A 14,213-nucleotide genomic window follows, 5' to 3' on the forward strand; every position below is an offset into this window, starting at 1 on the left:
CCTCTTCCCCCTCCTCCCTCTCCTCCTCCTCCTCCTCCACCTCCACCTCTGCAACCCAACAAGAATCTGGCACCAACATCTGGGCTGAGACCATGGGGCTTCAGCGCTGAGAGGGGCTGGGTGATTCTAGAAATAACCCCTCCTATTTTTAACACCCTTGCCCAAGCCACAAGGTTTCTAGTTTCATTCCAAACAATTCCAGGGCTCAGACATTCAAGTTGGAATTCAGAACCTCTAAGTTAACTCCGCCTCTTCTCTTCAATACCCAGGCAGTGGTTCTCAACCTTCCTAATGCTGTGACTCTTTAATACAGTTCCCCACATTGTGGTGACCCGCCAACCATAACATTACTTTCATTGCTACTTCGTAACTGTAATTTTGCTACTGTTATGAATTATAATGTAACTATCTGATCTGCAGGATATCTGATATGCAAACCCTGTGAAAGGGGTCACAATGCACAGGTGGAAAGCCACTACCCCAGAGGACACACCTTCCTTTCCTTCTCCAGGGTTTAGGGTGCTGGGCAGTTTATGGCCAGGAATATCAGCAATTGCTGTGCAAGGCATATGGAAAAAAAAAAAGAAAAAAGAAAACATTTCTGAGATCTTTTATTTCAAACCACAGATCCTAGCCAGTCAAAAATGTCTCTTGGGAATCCTGGAAGCCAAGGAGGGATGTTCAGATCACAAAGGAGGGTTTCATACGATGGCGGAGAAGAGTGGGGGAGGAGGCTGACTCTGGACACTGATGATGCTTAGAACTGCAGAATGAGTACAGGCTGTTCCTGGAAGCTTTCTAAAGATGACCAGACCAGATCGTCAACGCCATCAGGCATGGTGGGCAAGCCTGAGCTGGGGCAGGCACAGAGGAGGGCCCCTTCATATACCTGCTGGCCCGCTGGCCTGCTTCCTCCGACCCTGGGCAGGTCTGCGTTTGTGTCCATGTGCACTGTTTGTAGAGGAGCTCAGAGGGAGAGACACGTGATAGACAAGAGGTCAGGGCAGAGGCGAAACTCCCTCCTCGCCTCCGAAAGACTCTGGTTTGATCTAGTGCTCTGGCTCAGCGTCCATGCAGGATTCCCAGGGGTTCTGGGGCATCCGAGGCAGGGAAAAGAGCAACAGGAACAGCCCTCCGAGGAAGAGCAAGATGAACGCGGCACATGCACAGGCGAAAGACCACGAATAGTAGTGCTCTATCCAGACCGTGTCCTCGCTGTCGATCATCCGCTTCACCGACTGCCTCATGACCTCCACAGAGACGATGAGGCAGAGCCCTGGGGACAAAGCCAAGAGTCCCAGTGACTGCTGGTGCTCCTGCTGCCACCTCAGCCCTCCCCCAACCTCTGTTCCCTGCCTCTGACCTGGTCCTGAGAGGAAACTGCTTCTAGACTGTTCTAAGCAGGAATCTACAAAAGCCATCCACACCTACCGCTTCCTACCTCCTGCAGGAGGTTAGCCAGAGGCCTGCCACATTTCCTTCCTTCTCTTGTTAATCACTCACTGGGAAGGTTCAGTCAATGTCCCTCCCAAGGGAAAATGAACAAAGCAAGCTTTCTCTCTCCCAGCTCTCCTGGGGTCACCGGGGTTCTGACTGAATTTGTTCCTGTGTGGAACCCGAGTCCCCTTCCCACCGAGGCACTGCAGGACCCCACGCTACCTGCGAAGGCATAAAACATGGATGCTGGCCTCAGCAGGTAGTCACGCTTATTCCCGAAGGACAGAGATGCGCAGATGGAGCCCACAATGATGAAGCCGAGGCTGAAGATGGCAATGGCCGCTGCTGAGATGCTGTACTCTGCAAAAGAGAGGGAGCCTCAGAGCGAGAGCCTCTCCAGGCACTTCCTACTGTCAGGGTTCTTAGTGAGGTTCAGAGCATCCAGGATTCCCATTTCACACCTGAGCGAGACTTACTCACTCAAAGTCTGCATTCTAGGGCGGAGTGGGGCCGGGTGCTATCGACGGACTCCTCCGTATCTTCCCAGGGTACTAAAGTGTAGGGTTCTCTGAAAAGAAGGCCTCAGGAGGAGGTGGGACACCCCGTGGCTGGAGATGTTCTTAGAGCCAAAGGCCTCCTGAGTGACAGGCAGAGGAGGTACTGAGCTGTAGGTGGTCTGTCTCAGATTGACAAGGGGACTCTGGAAGATTGACGGTGTGTGGGTGTGGATGTGTGTGGGCTGCCTAAGAATCCATCAGAGTTTGTGCCTCTGAGTCTGCGTGTGAGAATTTGTATGAGTGTGTATGTGTGTGTGTGTGTGTGTTTTGTGTGTGTGTGTGTGTGTGTGTGTGAGAGAGAGAGAGAGAGAGAGAGAGAGAGAGAGAGAGAGAGAGAGAGAGAGAGAGAGAGAGAGAGAGAGAGAGAGAGAGAGAGAGAGAGAGAGAGAGAGAATTTGTCACTATATGTGGGTGTGCTTGTATGTACCTCATGTATGAGGGTCTCTCTGTGTGTGTGCATGGCGTGTGTGTGTGTGTGTGTGTGTGTGTGTGTGTAAGTGTTCCGTTTATTAGGCTTTCAGTGTATATACATTCTCCATATGTGAAGGTCTGCTGGTGTATGCATACATGCATGAGTGTTCCCTGCATTAAGACTTTCAGTATGTATGTGTGCCCCATGTGTGAGGTTCTGTTGGCATGTGCATGCATGCAAACAAGTATGTGTGTTCCCTGCTTTGTGCATGAGGATCCGTCCATGTGTGCATGTGTGGATGTGAGGGTCTGTTACATGTGCACGAGTGTATTCGAGTCAGCTCTTATACGCTGTGTGGTGGCTCATTCCCCCCCAGAGGCCAGGCTGTACCTGCTAATGAGGTCTCAGAATTCTATGGATGAAGGATGAGATTATCATGTTTCCTCAGCTCGGGAAGCTATTAGTTAAGTGTGGCCAGGACTCCCATGTCCCTGCAGAGGCTCTCACCCACCCATCCATCCATCCATCCATCCACCCTAGAATCCTGCTCCAGCACTGTAGGTCCTGAAACCCTTCAAAGCTCTCTGGACTCTGCTGGAATACGGTCCAGCTGCAACTTGCAGCCTTCCGGCAAGTCTTCTTCACCCACCGTCCCTAACACCAACAAATGTGTTCCGCAACTTGGGCGGGGAACCGCCCCTTGTGTGTAGGGATGTGACAGGGCACACAGCCTGCAGCTGCTTTTCATCCTGAACAGGAGTCAGCAGGTTTCTGCCAAGTGACTCCCAGCGGCTCAGCAGCCTGTGACAGAAATTGCTTCCCACCGCCCCTGCTTCCAAGGGCCTCACCCTTCTGAGTGGTGAATTCAAAGATTTCCGAGCTCTCTCCTGGGTTGAAGTGCCTGAAGTAGGAGCAGTTCTTTTCTGTAAAGGAGCAGACAGTCTGTGAGCCGGGTAGAAAGGGCAGGTGTTTCGCCACAGGGCACAGAGGGGCACTCTGGCTCTGGATACCTGTCTCCGCCCACATTCTGAATCTGGGCCAAACAGTTCCCTGACTTTTAGCACAGCATTTCAGCAGATAAGGAATCGCAAAGAAACCAAAGTAGGGGGCGTGCATGCTTAGCAATTAACCAGTGATCTCTGCACCTGGATCCATCTCCCAGGCGACGTCTTGAGGCCAAGGATTGTACCGAAAGCCCTCAGCTCACAAGACAGCCGGCCACAGCAGAGTTATATAGTATGAAATATTAACAGTGATGAGGAAGGACCTTGATCAAACCAGAACTGGACCGCAGGTCCATTCACAGTGGGACCCAGGAATAGCATTTTTCAAAAGATTTCCAGGGCCTAGGGAGATGGCTCTGCTGTTGAAGTGTTTGCCCACAGAGCATGGGGGTTCCCTGCAACTGTGTAAAAAGCTGGGTACAGTGATGGGTGTCTGTAGCCCTGGTGCTGGCAGGGAGGTGGATTCCTAGAACACATGGGCCAGCAGACTGGCCAGTTGCCGAGCTCCAGGTCAGTAAGAAACCGGGTCTCAGAAAACAAGGTGGAGATCAATGGAGGAAGACACCAGATGTGAGCTTCTCTGGTCTCCATATGCACATCCACACAGGTCCATATGAACATCACACGTGTACACACACACACACACACGCACACACATGAGAGAGAGAGGAGAGAGAGAGAGAGAGAGAGAGAGAGAGAGAGAGAGAGAGAGAGATTTCTAGAAGATCGATGCTTATCCACAAAGGGCTCTTCTGTATGCTGCTTCCTCGGCCCCTCGGCACCTGAATCACATGGGCCCCAGACAAAATCTTCCCTAGCAAGCAAGCCTCTTGGCCACTGAGCATTGTCATGACAACCATAGATGACCTGTGGACAGTTAGACTTGAGACCTGGGTGTGATGGGGCAGCAGGAGAGGGGCTGAGAGGAAATATAACCGTGATGACCTTATACCTAATTCCACTTCCAGCTTCTCTTTTCTTTTCTCTCTCTCTCTCTCTCTCTCTCTCTCTCTCTCTCTCTCTCTCTCTCTCTCTCCAGGGTTTCTCTGTGTAGCCCTGGATGTTCTGTCTGAAGACCAGACTGGCCTCAAACTCAAAGAACCACCTGCCTCTGCCTCCTGGGTACCGGGATTAAAGGCGTGTGCCACCCCTGCCCTGTCTTTAGTCTCTTTTATAACTAGATATGACACCAAAGTATACTTGCAATCCTTGTGGAAAACATTCAATATTCTTTATCCATGACTTACTGAATTAAGAACTAGAAGAATGGGTTATTTTTAATTCTCTCTCTCTCCTTTTTTTTTTTTTTTTTTTTGAGACAGGGTCCCATGTAGCCCAGGATGGCCTTGAATTCACTGTATCTCCAACCATAGCCAATGATAATCTTGGAATTCTGATTCACCTACCTCCACCACCCAAGTACTGGGACTACAAGTTCTTGCCATTGCTTCTGGTTTAGATGGTCTGAGGATGGAGCTTTGTACATGCTCTCCCAAGTGAACCATGCCTTACACCCTATTTTCTGCTTCTTAAGAAAACTAAATTAGGTTCCTTTTTATTTATGTGAGTTTCTGTCTTGGTGTCTTTTCTGTGTTTCTGTTTTCCTTAGTATAAAAGACATCTCTACCTTTAGTTTCAATGGCATTGAGTGTCAGCTGAATGTTCATTCCAAAAGGACTGGTGGCGTCCTGTTTCTTTTCGATATGTGCCCCAGGGCTGCCACCATCAAGTGTTTGAATAGGATGAAGGGTCCTTCTATCTGGCCTTATCATGTTACTGCTCCTTAATCCTGATCCTTCCCACACCTTCAAAGTTCAATTGCTGCTTCTCTTAGGGTCGAGGACACAGCCGCCTGGAGATGGGATCCGGCTTAGCAGCAGTGACTGTTCCCGGCAGCAAGCTGCCTTTTCCCAAGCGGCTATATTTAAATCGCTTTTCCTTTGAGCCAAGTTACCTGGGGTGTCTGGCGAGCGGTTGTGATGTCAGACTTAACACTGCTCCTTTCTTTCAGCGTCCACGGCTATTTTAAAGCATAATGCAACCCTCTTATGTTTATGAGAACTCATTGCTGTAGATCCTCTTGAATCAATGCCTCAGAACGGCTCACGCTCTGTGACACGTCTCCCCGGGGTCTCCCTCCAGACAAAGGAACATTTCTGTCTCGTTCTTTAAGGGCCAATTTCAGTTGCCATTGAAAAACCCTCCAAGAAGAATTGCCTGAACTCAAGTGTATTTCATGGTCAGCTGCTCGCCCAGCTACTCACTCCCTGTGAGTTAAGAGCTTTCAGAGGGAGGGCTGTGGGATTCAGGCAGCCTTGAGACTCTGGTGACCCCAGATAGTTGACCCTTGTGGGCTGCAGAGGTGACTCCTGTGTAGCATGTTGGGGAGACAGCCACCCACCAGATAAATGCCAGGCTCCATTCAGGGCTGACAACAATGTACAGACAGGCATTCTGCATATCAGGGCAGAGATGGCTGAGCTTGGGTGCAATGGAGTATTCCTGTGGGGACTAGGCAGGTGGCACTGGGGGACACTTTCCCTTGGGTAGCACATATAATGTTTCTCTATTAAACACCTTCAACTGTGGGTGATAATAAGGTGTGTTAGGAATGCTGGAAGCCTCAGTTTCTCTCCAGTATGCTCAGCTCTGGTCCAGAGGACAAGCAGGTTGACCTAATTTTCACTCTTGGGTTTGTCACAGGAAGAAGGCCCATATTCTTGGCTTTCAACCTGTGAGAATTATATTCGCTCCCAGCCCACGTGTCTGCCTGACAGAGACCACAAGCCCTTTCACAGTTCCCACTGGTCCCAAAGATGGAGTAGTCACATCAGACCAACCAAGCCAGCATCTTTAGCAGAGGGCAGAGGGTCTCACCTGGTGGGCACATCTCCAGTGACTTAGCTTTCTCCATATTCATCCTTTTGAAGGACGGTGGTATTCGGGGAAACTGAGCATCAAGGAAATTCTAAAGCAGATGGCTCAGTCAGTGAAGAACTTCCTGTTCAAGTCTGAGGACCTGCGAACCCTCAGAACCTCTGGGAGGTAGGATAGTGGTAAACCGAACTTGTGATCTCAGGCTGGAAGGACAGAGACAAGCAGGTCCCTGGGGATGTGGCCACCCAGCCTAACCAAATCAGTGGGCTCCAGGCTCTGTGGGAGACCCTGCCTCAAACACTGAAGTGAGGAATTATTGAGGCACCTCAGGTAGATCTTTACCTTTCATGCAAATCTGTGCATATGTGTGAGCATACCTACACACACCTACACACACCTACACACACACACACATACACACACACACACACACACACACACACACACGGCTTGGGGTGATCTTGTGCATGCTTGCAGATTTTGAACCCTCCTGCCTCTGCCTCTCCGATGCCGTTTATTGTTTCCAACACTAGGTATAACACCCTTGCATAGATTTGGGGGCTCATAGTCTGCCCTGGTGCCCTCTGTTCCTCCACTGTGTTGATGCCAACAGTGCTTTAGAGCAAGTAAGCAGAGATCCCAGTGCCAAGCAGATCCAGGACTGTAATTAGAGTCTCTGAGGCTACTGTCAGCCATCTCTTTTGTCTCTGAAACCAGCTTATAATGATCCCAAGGTTCTTCTTTCTACAAGACACAGTGATGTAAAAATGTGAACGGGGCTATTCCTTATACACAGCCACGTGTGGTGGTGCACGCTTTTATCCTGGCACTTGGGAGGCAGAGGCAAGCAGATCTCTGTGAGTTCCAGGCCAGTTTGGTCTACACAGTGAGTTTCAAGCCAGCCAGGGCTTCATAGTGAACCCCTGTCTCAAAAGGAAACAAAATAAAACCAGTGAGCCCAGTTCAGACTTTCCTAGAGACTGGGGCAGGGGGGTGGCTGGCTAACCCCACAGTATGGCTCAGTCACCAGCTGTGCAGAATCCAGGGTGGCAATCTCAAAGAGCCAGAGTAGCAGGCATGCAGAACTCCAAGGTGAAGCTGAGGTGACAGGATAGCTCTGAGTTATTACTGAGAAGATCCCCAGGGTAGCAGGGACCTGGTAGTGCAGAGTGAATATATGGAACATAACGATATGTATAACCCCTCAGGAACTATTGGGTTAGAGCTAGGAAAGAAGTCTCACACCGGATGCTCGTATTTGCTTTTGGCAAGCTTATAAAGATGCCGTGTGCTCTCTTAACCACCACTGAAGAGTTCCTAAGATCCCTAAGTTGGGGGTCTCCCAAGGCCTTTGGCAGGGCCTCATAGTGTTGTTCTTCTGTCAGGGATTCTAGTTAAAGCTCCAGCCTTCACCATGAAACCATGTGGATAGGAAAGGGTACCTCAGCACGAGTTCATGTGGGTAGAGGAGGGAGCCCTAGAGATTCCCAAGCTCAGTGACATCATGTTCTTACACCCACAATCCTTGCACTGAGGAGAGACGTGGGCGCAGAGAAATGGGATGCTGGGGTTGCCCTAGAGAGGCAGGACCTGAAAGAAGCAAGGGCAGCCAGAATGCTCCTTCTGGGGTTTACTGGCTGACACAAGTCTCCCCTATAAACTGGGGAAGCCCCTCGTCCCACTCATGAGACCTTGGAACTGAGCTTAGGCGGTGATCTTGGACAGTGGAAAATTTACACGAGGCAGCTGCTTTCCATCCTGTGAGGATGGCAGAGTGGGTTCTATGAGCTCTTGGTCTGGCTGCCTCAGACCATGTCGTGTCCTATGTGGGGCTCCTTGTGGCCCCTTGGGTTACCACACTTTAGGGACATAGTGCATCGGAAGTTTTGGGAAGCTCTGGAGAGCAAGGAGCATCAGGATTTAAGACGTGTGTGTTGAGCCTCTCTTTATAAGGTAGTTAGCCCCGGGACAAGGTCATGCTTGCCGTCAGTGTTCTTTGTCCAATGAAAGCCGGTATGATGCAGTAACTGAGTCATCTCTCTGGCCTCAGGAAAAAGTTCTTGATTAAAGGTGGATGTTTCAGGGCCCGGACTACTGTGGGTGGTACCACCCCTGGGCTTGTGGTCCTGGGTAGTACAAGAAAGCAAGCTGAGCAGGCCATGGGAAGCAAGTCAACAGACAAATGCTTAGGACCAGATTCCTGTTCTCTAACTACATAACCTCAGTTAAGTTATTCACATTTGCTTAGCGTCGATTCCATCATCTGTGAACGTGGGATGACGTCACCGCCTTCATCTGTTAGGTGGGATGATGATGCATGTATAAGTCTCCTGCAGGTTTACGTGAGGTTGGATGAGTTGGTATGGTCGTGTATTGCTTAGCAGTGTGGATAGCTCTGACCAATGCCCCATTAGGCAATGTTGTCATTGTGTAAACATTATGTCATGTGCATACACAAACTGGAATAACTATGACATCACTACGTGACATAATACCATGAGGTGATTCTTTTACACGTGGTCCATCATTGACCCAAATATGTGGTAAGCAGCTGCATATGTGTGGACTCCCGTTACCTCCAGGCTTCCGTGGTGTTCAGGGGAAAAATAATCTGATTATCTTATCAAGAATCTCATGTGTGTGATAAGTGACTGTGCTGCTTGGTTTTTGTCAACTTGACCCAAATTAGGGTTACTGGGAAAGGGAATTTCGATTGAGAAATTGCCTCCATCAGAATGGCCTGTTCATATGTTTGTGGGTGTGTGCGCATGAGTGTATATATGCACACCGAGTACATTCAATGCCAGAAGAGGTCAGAAGAGGGCATCAGATCCTCTGAAACCATAGTTGCAGACAGTTGTGAGCCACCAGGTGAATGCTGGGATCCAAACTTTGGTCTTCTGCAAGAGCAGTATATGCTCTTAACCACTGAACCATCTCTCTGGCCCCAGGAACGTTTTCTTGATTAATAGTGAATGTTTCAGGACCCAGACTACTGTGGGGTGGTACCACCCCTGGGCATGTGGTCCTATGTTGTATAAGGAAGCAAGCTGGGTAAGCCATGCAAAGCAAGCTAGCAAGCGGTGTTCTCCTCTGTGGCCTCTGCTCAGTTCTTGCTTCTGTGTTGTTACTTTGAGTTCCTGCTCGGGCTTCCCTCCATGATGGACTGTAACCAGTAAGCTGAAATAAACCCTTTCCTCTCCAAGTTGTTTCTAGCCAGTGTTTTATCCTAGCAACAGAAAAGCAACCCAGGACAGTTGCTAATCTTAGTTTCATTTCCTGTTGCTATGAGAATCGCAGGTTCATAGCAGGAAAGTTGAAGGAGCAGGACTGTGAAACAGCTGGTCACATCCAAAGCCAAGAGCAGAGAGCCACAAAGTAATGTGTCTCTCATAAGCACGTCAGAGACCAACCTAATGTAGATAACTCCCCGTTGAAGCATTCTGGCAATTCTAAATTGCATCAAGTTGACAAACGAGTCACCAGAATTGTACGTGCCTTCTGTTTTGAGCATTTTCTGCGTCTTTCACCAATTTGGATGTGATGTATGGCGGTATGGATTTATTTAAAGTTACACTACCCAGAATTCATTTGTAGGTTCATGCTTTTCATCCAGTTTGAGATGCTCTTAGCTCTATCCCTCTCCTCTTTCTTCTGGAGGCTCCCATGATATATATGATGGTGTCTCACAAGTGTCTGAGACATTGCCCTCTTTCCCTGCCTGTCACTCTGCCTGCGGAACCTCAAGGTCATAGACTTTCCATTTGCCTGCTCAGATCTGCCTGTGAATCCCTCTACTGAACTTTCCACCTTAATTATTGACTTTTACAGAAGGGTTTCTATTTGATGCTTTAAAATTATTTCCTCTCTCTTGCTTGGTATCTATTTCATGAGGCGGCTACCCCCTTGCTTATTCTCAAGATATGGTTTCTGGCTGACTTAAAGTCTCCGTTTAGCTAGGGCTGGTGAGGCGGCTCAGCAGGTCACGTGCTGGCCACCTGACTTGAGCGTGGGCTTCCAGAGCCCACACGGTGGAAGGAGAGAGCCGACTCGCGCTGACATTCCTCCAGAAACAAACGAACACCCAGATAAACAAATGTAAAAAAGTCTCTGTCCACATCGAGACATCCCAAAGGCTCGTTCAAGTTCACTCTAGTTCCTGGCTTTCCTCTTCATGTACCACCCAAATCATCTTAGTTCTTCACAGGGCTTGTTTTCTGTTTTGTTTTTGTTTGCTTGCTTTTGAGGGAGGGTCTCACCCTGTAGCCTTGACTGTCCTGAATTTCCCTATGTAGTCCAGGCTGGCCTCAAAGACACAAATATTCACAAGCCTCCACCTGGCCAGTGCTGGGATCAAAGATTGGATACCACCATGCCCGTCTTAATGGCTTGTGTTTGTTAAACATACACACAACATGGAAACTCGGGAAGTCTGCTTCTCCTTCTTGATGCTCGTTCCTGTTGCTGTGTTGGAGCTAATTTCGAGATGTCTATATTCTTGAGCATGAAACCTCTGTTCTGGTAACTTGGCCATCAGTTGACAGAGGTGCTCTAACATGTATGGAAACCTATTTATCTCCCAGTCACAGCTTTGTAGTTGAGGACTTTTGCAAGATGAAAAAAAAAAAAAAAATCCGCGTAATGGCAGTGTTTTGGAGAGGGACTCTGCAAGAGGCCCAACCTGTCCTGTTTCCTCTAGTGTCTGCCAGACTGCTCTTGGCTTTATCTTGTTTTGCTGAGATAATAGTAGTTTTCACGGAGGAAATTAAAGCGCCTTAAAATTGACTTTCTCCCAACCTGCCTGCTTTTCTTGAATAAGCACTTGCCAGGTTACTCTAAGTTTTTGATTAATTTCCAGAATTCTGAAAATAAAGAACCTGTTTCTTCTTCCCCCCTCCCCGAGTTCTCATCACAAGGGAGAAGATTCAGTGGGGGAGGGGGGATGGGAGAGGGGAGGTTATTTCTCCCTCATATCTCTCTCTCTCTCTCTCTCTCTCTCTCTCTCTCTCTCTCTCTCTCTCTCTCTTTTGGTATTACTCAAAGTTAATATACACAAAGCCCTTATAGCACAGAGCCCTATGCAGACGTGTTGTTACTACAATTGTTAATAAGAGCGCACCATATGAGCCCTCTTACAGAAAAGACAGGTCGCAGGGAACACAGAAAAGGTAGACTTGGAAGGAAATTGATGCCCATTTGGATGAAGGAACAGGCTTTGGAAGACAACTGGGGGAGGATAGGGTGAGTGTCCCAAGCGTGGGCAGCATGATTCACAGCTGGTGAGGGCAAGAAGGCAGACACACAGCCTCTGCTTAGGCTCAAGGGCAAGCCTTGCCTGTTGGTCCCCTGAGACCGGCGTTCTCGCCAGCCTGTCTCTCCTCTCTCTGTGCAGACATGCCTCATCTGCTCTGACTTTGAAAGGCACATGGCCCGAAGGACAGGTGGACAGAACTGTAATGTCCCTTCTCACGCACGATCCCGGAGAAGCTGCCTCGCCCTGTTCTGCCCTGCCCAGGGAGTTGGCCGGATGATGCATCTGTTTACAACGAGTGTGTAGAGTGGCCAAGGGGTGTGGGCATCAGGTTATACGATATCCTTCAAGCACATGCTCACACCACTCAATGCCCTCCGTGCTGAGACTCTGTGCTTCCAAGGCTGCTTACAAATCTCTGGATCCCCAGCAGTGATGAGTGATGCCTGGGTGTCCTGAAACAAGAGCTAAGAAAGAGGAGGGAGGAGGAGGATGGGATGGCCTGCTCTGCACTCCACATGCAGACTGCTGGGTCTTTAAGAATCAGGACTGAGTGCTCAAACCACCACTGTTAGGCAGCGGGACGGAAGGCATCGTTCTCTACATCAGGATGAAGGCCACACACATGCTGTGACCCACTGAGGCCTTAGAGACACTATAGGCTTTAGAATTGATCCTACCACTTTCCATAGATGAAACAGAGGCTGAGATAGACCTTGTCCTCTCTGGCTAGTCCTTCCTAGGCCTAGGGTGTAGTATCTCAGTTGGTAGAGTTCTTGTTTAGCTTTCACAAAGCCCTGGGTTCCACCCCCGAGCATTGCATAAACTGTCTAGATGCATAGCTAGTTGGAGAACTTGTCTCAAAAGGCCCTTTAAGAGGGCAGTGGATAGCTGTGGCTCCAGCCTGGGCCTCTTTTCTCTCTGTCATGTTCTTTCCTACCATGCATGCTTCACTTGCTCTGAATTCCAGAGGCTCTACACTGGCAAAATAGAGATGATGTATCACATTAACGCCCAAGCCCCCAGGCAAGGAACCTGCCTGCAAGGTACGCGTAGGGATTGGAAGAATACCTTTCAATCACTACAGAAGGAAACGTGGAGAATCCGAGTGATATAAACTAGGGAAGAAAACATAGTAGGACCACAGGCTTAACAAAGCATCCACACTACCTTCTGCTTTATAGCCATGCAGCAGCTTTGACCCACCCCAACCCCCAAGGAGCCCATGCTTGGTCCATGTTCTGCCTTCACAAACTTGACATTCTCAGTACTTAAGAACCAGGAACCTGGGATTTTCTTCTTACGCAGCACGACAAACTAGGTAGGAAGTATCTTGCCTATATTTTTGCCTAGAGCAGTGACCTCGACCTCCTTAATGCTGAGACCCTTTAATACAGATCCGTGCGTTATGGTGACCCCCAACTATAGAATGATTTTGCTGTTACTTCATAACTGTAATCTCACTGCTGTTATGAATCATGTAAATATCTGATATGCAGGGTATCTGATATGGGAGCCCCAAGAGGTTGTGACCCACAGGCTGAGAACTGCTGTCCTAGAGGCTAAGGAAGGAGCCAGCCTGCCCATAGTTTCCTCTAGTCTGAGATCTTCAGGTTACTAGCCTGTCTGTGTAGGGAGAGAATGGACCTAAGACAACACTTAATATTTCTGAGTGTCTGCTGTTGGGGCCAGAAGTCCCTGGTCTGGTAGACCAGAAGTTTCTGGAGTCTCTTAACTCACTGATCCAGCAACCTGCACTGGAAGAAGAACATAGGCCTTACAAGATGGAGCTGGAGACAAATGCCCTTGTTTTTTACCTTAGCTCTGGCCATACACAGTACCCCACCTGTTTCTATCTTGATCCTTTGCAGAAAAGTCTGGCAACAACTCTGTTCCCACAGGTAACTGATCTTGGGGTCTTGGAAGGACAAGAAACGGAAAGAAGTAGAGAAAAATGGGAACCTTACCCCCTGCTGGTGTGACGTGCTCACAACTCTTGTCTTTGGTGTGCACGGCAACCCGAGTGGTGCAGATCCTCCAGAGGCCGAAGTGGGCTGCCTCACACGTCTCATTGTGGTGCTCCAGGTGTGGACTCAGCACGGCCCAGTGGTCAGTCACCACGGCCACCATGGCGAGCACCCCGCCCACCAGGATGAAGAAGAGGGTCACACGGACCTTCGCTGTCTTGGTCTGTGACATGGCGGCCGTTGAGGTGTGGGTGCTGTGGGCAGGGGGCAGTAGCAGAGTCTCCCAGGCACCTAGCTAGGTGGTGACAGTGGCTACAGAGCTGGGAGTGGAAGCTAAGTTTAGTGTGTCTGGCTGAGCCAGAGTGGGCTGGCCCTGGGGCTGAGAGACACTGGGCAGTCAGAGCAGCTGCTCAGGCGTGTCATGGGTCTGAGGAAGACTTCTATTAATGCTTGTCACTAGGCGTGGCACTGAGGACTCCTTCGGCTCAGGTTTCAGGGTTTTTTTTCCCATCTGGGGGCTAGAAATACCCCCCGCCCTGGGGAGAGGGAGAGAGCGAGCATATACGGTTAGTGGTGGGTATCCGGTGTTCAAAAATGTCAAGCTCTAGATAGTGGCCTGAGGGATCTACAGAGTAGACTTAGGGTGTGTGTGTGTGTGTGTGTGTGTGTGTGTGTGTGTGTGTGTGTGTTTGTGTTGTGAGCAGTGGG

At 49.4% G+C, this 14,213-nt stretch overlaps 1 protein-coding gene across 1 annotated transcript; it reads right to left on the minus strand.

Moving 5' to 3' along the window:
* Nucleotides 1–594: 594 nt before the first annotated feature.
* Nucleotides 595–13,868, minus strand: Cacng1 (calcium voltage-gated channel auxiliary subunit gamma 1). The gene is made up of 4 exons (XM_021213944.1): nt 13,506–13,868; nt 3,255–3,329; nt 1,660–1,797; nt 595–1,276 (listed from the first exon to the last, which is right to left on the minus strand). Exons 1-4 carry the CDS (start codon nt 13,735–13,737, stop codon nt 1,050–1,052), a joined length of 672 nt encoding a protein of 223 aa, XP_021069603.1. The 5' UTR covers nt 13,738–13,868; the 3' UTR covers nt 595–1,049.
* Between the last annotated feature and the right edge of the window lie 345 nt (nt 13,869–14,213).

The sequence above is a fragment of the Mus pahari genome, chromosome 14 (assembly GCF_900095145.1).
Source record: "Mus pahari chromosome 14, PAHARI_EIJ_v1.1, whole genome shotgun sequence".
In the NCBI taxonomy this organism is placed as follows: Eukaryota; Metazoa; Chordata; class Mammalia; order Rodentia; family Muridae; genus Mus; species Mus pahari.